The 7,497-nt window shown below is 34.6% G+C and overlaps 1 protein-coding gene across 1 annotated transcript; it reads left to right on the top strand.

Annotated features, from left to right (window-relative positions):
• Positions 1-3,143: 3,143 nt before the first annotated feature.
• Positions 3,144-4,144, top strand: LOC116177490. Its single transcript, XM_031496477.1, has one exon. The coding sequence runs from the start codon at positions 3,147-3,149 to the stop codon at positions 3,984-3,986; it is 840 nt and encodes a 279-aa protein (XP_031352337.1). The 5' UTR covers positions 3,144-3,146; the 3' UTR covers positions 3,987-4,144.
• Positions 4,145-7,497: the final 3,353 nt, after the last annotated feature.

Genomic DNA, 7,497 nt, shown 5'->3' on the forward strand with positions numbered 1-7,497 from the left:
CGTGGGTTTCCGAAAAAAACACCCTGTATCTTCGAAACGGCTGAGCCGATTTTAACCAACTTGGGATAGTTGAAAAGAGATATTCTTGGGCTACAAATATTATAATATTTGAAGTGTTGCATTGTAGTTTCACATGTCGCTTTCTTTCACTAATACAAATAGTTAATTTTCTCAAAAAAATGTAATGCATTAGTTTGCTTTTTTTTTCATGAAAAAGTAGTACAGGAGCAACCGCATCTCGATATCTTGTTCCTAACCTAAAATGTAGGCCGAAGAAAACCCTTTTAGAGATAATATTATGATCTACAGTTCTTGTGTGAACTATATCTTTGATCAAACTTCTCGTTTTCGAGAAAAAACAAAAAACTGAATATTGTGACCTTTGACCTTGAATAACTTTTTTAGCACATACGGGATTTATGGGGACGTTTGGCACTTTATCATTTTTGTAGTATGATCTACAATTTTTGTCTGAACTATATGTTTGATAAAACTTGCCCTCTACGAGGAAACTCCAAAAAACCGAAAATTTTGTCCTTTGACCTTGAATATTTTTTAGCGCACATGGGATCTATGGAGACTTTTGGTACTTTATTTCTACTGGTCTTTACCAAAATTTAACTGCGTTTGTGATATAGTTTTGTTGCATGAAGATGAACTGTCACTTGTAATTAAATATAATACGTTTGTGATTTTCTGTAAAAGTTTCGTGTTTTTTAGCTCCGTTACCTTAATTAAACGTTTTCAGCAAAAAAAAATTTGCGGGAGAAGCTCTAAATTTTCCACAATCTAGTAGATCCATTTCATTTCGTCGAAATCAGGGATTATGTTACTTATGTTTCGTCATTCTTAAGTTGGTGAAACTGAAAAATCTGAAGCGGCAGCTAATCCTTGTCCTAGCTAGAGGTTACGTTAACTTAAAATTGCCAAAAAATATACTGGGTTTAACGTCTATATTAACAAATGCAGTAAAAGTAGTATAATTTTAGGTCTTGCTCGACTTATACACCAAATAAGCGGCACTTCCTAGGCACATGTCGATACACTTGAATGAAACCACTTTTGGAAGCGCATACAGTCTAAACTTGAACGCCTAAAGAAAAACGTCGAAGAGAGGGTAACATTTTGCATCTGGTAAGAATCTCCTTGTACACTCGAGAAGGGAAACCCAGGGAACCACTCACATGCCTCTCTGTCTTCCATAGATTGCCTCTTTGTTAACGACCGCCCATTAACTTCGATCGCCTTTTGTGTATCAGCGAGTGATTAAGTGCAGTCAAGTTGTAGTAGAAAATCTTCAGAAGTACGTATATTACTATGTTTTTCTTTTATCATAGTTCATGGCTACTTAAGACTAAAAACTCGTGAAAACAGAATCTTTATAATTAATTTTTTCGCGTACAAGAAGAGGTAGAATCATTGTTTCACATGATTTAGATGCAGAATTTATTTGAAGTATTTTTGCGTAAAATAATTAGGAAACGTTTGCGCAAAGAAAAAGTAATTCCCCATGTTAAACGCCTATGTTCCACTTTTCGATTTACATCATTATTGGAAAGTTTATTAAGTCGTGGAGAAATAACATAACTTCTTAAGAAATTGAAGTTGGAATGTTACGAACACTCTTACCAACTTAAACGTAAGCGTGAAATTTGGAGTAATATAACCTCACATTTCGATGACATTACTTTTAATTAGGATTGTGGAAAATTTAAGGCTTCTCCCGCAATTTTTTTGTTGAAAACGCTTACTTTAAGTGTCCTCTAGCCATTTTCTTTAATTTCATGATCGTAAATGGGGGGGGGGGGCAAATCATTTCAACCGCTTTAAAAGAAAAATGAAATATACAAACAAGTACCTATTGATCAAAACGAGATAATAGTGCTAATCAATAAAAATTATTTGTATTAAAAATTGATTAATAAGTTTACATTAAATGGGAACAGTAAAAATTATATTTTCACGTCTACAGTCAATAAGTAGAAATTATGTCGCGTTCAAAGACTGAAAAAGTACTTCTTTTTCACGTGCGGGTAAATAGTATCGTTCTCTGTAATTTTCCCATCGAATTGATTATTGTACGAGCATCCTTGGCCACAATAACAACTTGCCTTGTTATTACTACTAATCTTTTGTATTTTGAATAATGTATATTGGTGTGGCCTGTATGTGAATATAAAGCGTAGTTTTCGGTTAGACTTTGAATTAGAAGTGTGATAATGAAGAGTTTCTATTTAGTAAGTTTGTTCATCTCTACTGTGGTTGGTTTCTCTTCGATGCCATTAAATGCGAATTTTTCAAGACAACTGTGCACGTATGCAGTTATACAAAGATTTTTTGTTGAATCTACGTTCTTACATTTTATAATGGACGGCAGTCAACTATGCATAAACAGTTTATTTTATGCAGAAGTGGCAATTCCACACACTATACTAAACACCCAGAAGAAGTTAGATGGGAAATCATTTTTTTCTTATGGTGATGATTTTGTGCTTTGCGGAGAAGGTATAAAAGAGCTTTTCTTGTCAGTAAACATCATGGTCAACATGCGACACTTTCAAGGTAGAGGGCTTGGAATCATTCGCGTATTAATCATAACAGGCGAAGTAGAGTTAGATGTAGATACGATATATAGGGCATTTTGGGAACGTGGTGTATACAATATGGCCGTTCTGATAGACAGTGGACAAGAGGAAACATTGTACGCAGCGGATTGGTATGATCCAGCAAATAATTGTGGGAAAATGGCAAATAATGTCAAGTCCCAAGATTGCAACGAACCGATTACAATAATTAGTCCAATCACTCCACTAAACCTTAACAGGTGTCCAGTAACGTTACTAGTACAGAAAGTAGGTCGTCCGCTACACTTTCCGGCTGTGCTTTACGAGTTTTTCCTTGTTAAACTGTTGGCAAACCACTATAATGGAACGTTTAACATCATAGTATTTACAACTTTTACAGAAAGCTTTAACCACATGATGACTCACCAGGTAATGTTGCAACCTTCAAATGCCGTACTCTTAGATCGTTACAATTTATCTCAGTCTACTTATAGTACCGAAATTATTTGGGTGGTACCAAAAGCTAAACCAATTCCCGCAATTAGTAAAATATTTGTGACCTTCCAACCGGTTCTGTGGTTTATGATCATGGTGGCATTTCTCGTGACAACGATTGTTTGGTGGTGTATACTATCATGGAATAAACGCCATTTGAACTTAGAAAACTTGGCCATCGCGGCAACTGATGTCAGCTCGCTTACGATATTGGCCTTAATTGCAAACGTACCAGGAGGGTTTGCCCTACGTTGCCTTTTATCAACATACCTCATTTACATTATTCATATAAATTGCGGTTTCACGTCAAATTTGATTAAGGTACTTACGGTTACACGATACCAGCACCAAATTAATAGCTTAGAAGAGTTGGCGGATACCAATCTTTCAATATACGTTGACAAAAGCTTCATGAATGCATATTTCGGGCATAATCGTTCTAGGTGTGGTCTTCATGAAAAATTACAAAGGTCATTGGTTCCAATAAGTCCAGGTCCTCGAGACCACATTAACCTTTTGAAAAATATAGATGAGCATGGTGACCGTACTGGAATAATGGTATATACAGATTTCGTGCAATATCAATTCGTGATAAAGAAAAAATTGAACGTACACATCATTACCGACAGTAGTGTAACGGGAAGAATGGAATTTGCTCTGCACTATTACCGCCATCACCACTTTTCCCCATACTTAAACCATTTTCTTGATTTAATGAGAGATTCTGGAATTGGGAACAAGCAATTAAATGATTATGAAACTGATTTTGGGAAAGAACGAGATATTTTCGATGTTGAACAACCAAAGATAGTGGTCTTAACATTAAACCATCTTTCTTTCACGTTTGCCTTACTTGGAATAGGCATCATCATCTCTGGAGCAGTTTTTGTAATGGAACTTGTAGTGCACTCGTATTCATCTCACTAAATAATACACGTATGTACTTATAACAATTTGCAATTATATAGGTAGGTAATATACAATCGTTTTGTATACGAAGAATTTAACTAGCTAATAATCGCAATCTTGAAAATGTACCACCTTGTGATTTTGGATACTTATTGAAATATAGATATCTGCAATTATTTATTCGTATTTTTATTTTGGAATGGATAACCAATTCACCAATCACCAATTTTGTAGGATGCAAGCGTCCTTTATGATACAAGAACTGTTTAAACGTGGTGCAATACTTTGATTGAAAGTGTTTGCATCCAAAGATTTCATGGTATTCTTATTAATGTAACTTAACTTAGCTTACCTAACTTAATAACGTTTGTCTTGCTTAGGGATAGGTTTCATTTTATCTGGAGTGATTTTTTTATAGAACTTATGTGCCTATGTTGATCGCACTAAATATACAGTTTAAAATTTGCGTTTTTTGATTTTGGGTAGGAACAGTGAAATTATCATAATACCCTTGCATCAGATATGTAATCTCTATTTTTTCTTTTAAATTGTTAGGCTGATAATGGATGTGAATACTCCAAGACATTGAACGCCCTGTGCGACGCAGCACTGGAAAATACACCATTTTGTCTACTATTTTCGATTTTTGTTGTTTTAGTCATGAAAGAGAGGTTTTAAAGCAATTAGGTACCTATTGTCGTATATTTTGTTTAAACTAGATAAAACTTTTGCCAATTGAAGCCCTTAAGAAATTGTGCTTTGAGATACAGTGCTTCAAAGATTTGTAAATTCTTTAGTTTTCTAATTTCATCAAATTTGTGTTTTTTTTAACCTCATAATAGTTAGGTATTTATGAATCAAGGACATTAAGGCGATATTTATGCCCAGGGCGATAGAGCCCGAGAGATTGGTGGTCGCCCGAGGGTTACATATCGAGTAATGCCTGACGTGCATACAAAATTTTATTTTTCATAATTCCAAATAATGTATTTCCAATATACAAATATAATGATTCATGTTTGCCCAACATTAAAGTGCTTCATACGAATGAAGTAGTTTCTTATTTTAATACATAATATAACTCCATCAATTTATTTGACAGAACGTTTGAGGGCACAGTGAGATGACAATCCATTATGCCCTCTCATTACGCCCTCGGACCTCATAGACTGCTTTATATTGCTGTGTTTATTTCGTCTGGGAGGATGAAATTTTTGTAAATCTTAATTAAGATGGACAAGGGCGGTTCTTATGTAATTAAATTTTATTAGTTTGGCGTTGGTCTATATGAGGGCACGGAAATTATTGTCATACGAGAAATCGGTCAAGGTTGTTTTTGTTTACAATTTATTTTATTTAACGTAGAAACTTCTGGGAATTTTGTTTGGTCTTTATCTGCTATCAAATGTTAATGCTTAATTTAATTGGCAGGTGGATGTGATTTATCGCTTTTTCTCTGTAGTTAAGCCAGATTAAATTTTATTTTTTCCAAGAATTTGATGCCTTAATGTCTAATAACCCTGGCTGGAACTCTTGATCTAGTAGGTAGCCCAATCTTGGAACTGTTTGAAATTATGGAATCTACAGGCCATATTCTATAAGAAAACGTTTTTTTCCGGTCGATCTGAAACAATTTTTTTTGAGGCCTCAAAAAAAGGCAGAGTATAACCTGCCTTTTTTACCAAAAATCGACTACACCCAAATTTCTCGGGAAAACACTTGTTCTTATTAATTTCGGTGCGTATAATCCAAAACGATTCGTACTTTTTCGATTAGACTTCTCAATCAAAAGTTATGGACTAAAAACCAATTTCGAAAGAAAATTCAAAGGGCTGTAACTTTTGATCTAGTAGCCCAATCTTGGAACTGTTTGAAATTATGGAATCTACAGGCCATATTCTATAAGAAAATGTTTTTTTCCGGTCGATCTGAGACAATTTTTTTTTGGGGCCCAAAAAAAGGCAGTGTATAACCTTCCTTTTTTACCAAAAATCGACTACACCAAAATTTCTCGGGAAAACACTTTTTCTTATTAATTTTGGTGCGTAGAATCCAAAACAATTCGTACTTTTTCGATCAGACTCTCAATCAAAAGTTATAGACTAGAAACCAATTCGAAAGAAAATTCAAAGGGCTGTAACTTTTGATCTAGTAGCCCAATCTTGGAACTGTTTGAAATTATGGAATCTACAGGCCATATTCTATAAGAAAATGTTTTTTTCCGGTCGATCTGAGACAATTTTTTTTTGGGGCCTCAAAAAAAGGCAGTGTATAACCTTCCTTTTTTACCAAAAATCGACTACACCAAAATTTCTCGGGAAAACACTTTTTCTTATTAATTTTGGTGCGTAGAATCCAAATCGAATCGTACTTTTTCGATTAGACTTCTCAATCAAAAGTTATGGACTAAAAACCATTTTCGAAAGAAAATTCAAAGGGCTGTAACTTTTGATCTAGTAGCCCAATCTTGGAACTGTTTGACATTATGGAATATACAGGCCATATTCTATAAGAAAATGTTTTTTTCCGGTCGATCTGAGACAATTTTTTTTTGGAACCTCAAAAAAAGGCAGTGTATTACCTTCCTTTTTTACCAAAAATCGACTACACCAAAACATCTTCGGAAAACACTTTTTCTTATTAATTTTGGTGCGTAGAATCCAAATCGTATCGTACTTTTTCGATTAGACTTCTCAATCAAAATTTATGGACTAAAAACCAATTTCGAAAGAAAATTCAAAGGGCTGTAACTTTTGATCTAGTAGCCCAATCTTGGAACTGTTGAACATAATTTTTGGTTTATTAATTTAGCATGTCAATTACGTGGGTGGAAGTAACAGTCAAGAAGGCCGTATTTTCTTCTGTTATTGAGATATTTTCAAGGAGTAATTTCGTTCAAATTTTTTCAAAATGTGATAATTGTAAGTATGTAATTCCTCTTGAAATGGCGGATGGTGGCAATTATTCATTTTAGAGAACTTATCTGAACGTTTATTGAGCGAAATTTCGGGTTGTGATTTCTAAAAGTGACAGCGTGACAGTTCTCATTATTGACTACTGGTTAATAATCACCACATTATTGAACACTTTGAACAACTGGCGAGAAAGCCTGCTTTACAAGTGGAAAAAAGGGTTAAAAATCATGTTATTAGACACCATTAGTGAAACAATAGATTTTGATTTTAGGTATCTATATAGATAATCACAATCATAGGTGTTCACTTTTTTGGAACGAGGCGGGATTTATGCACTCAGAAATAACTGCGTTATTACTTTTCAAGTGTTTACCAGATTTTACCTCTCCGGTCACCTTCTGTCACATTACGCATCTTATGAACAAATGAGTACTTCCTCGTTACTTCCCATATACTTCCCCGTACTTCCTCGAACTTCCTCGTACTTCCCTGGACTTCCAGTAATTCCCCGAACTTCCCCGTACTTACCCGAACTTCCTTGTACTTCCTCATAACTTCCTCCATTCTGTACAATTACTTCACCTGGTGTTTACCCCCTGCTGAAAACAAAATTG

The sequence above is a fragment of the Photinus pyralis genome, unplaced genomic scaffold (genome assembly GCF_008802855.1).
Source record: "Photinus pyralis isolate 1611_PpyrPB1 unplaced genomic scaffold, Ppyr1.3 Ppyr1.4_LG7, whole genome shotgun sequence".
Lineage (NCBI taxonomy): Eukaryota > Metazoa > Arthropoda > Insecta > Coleoptera > Lampyridae > Photinus > Photinus pyralis.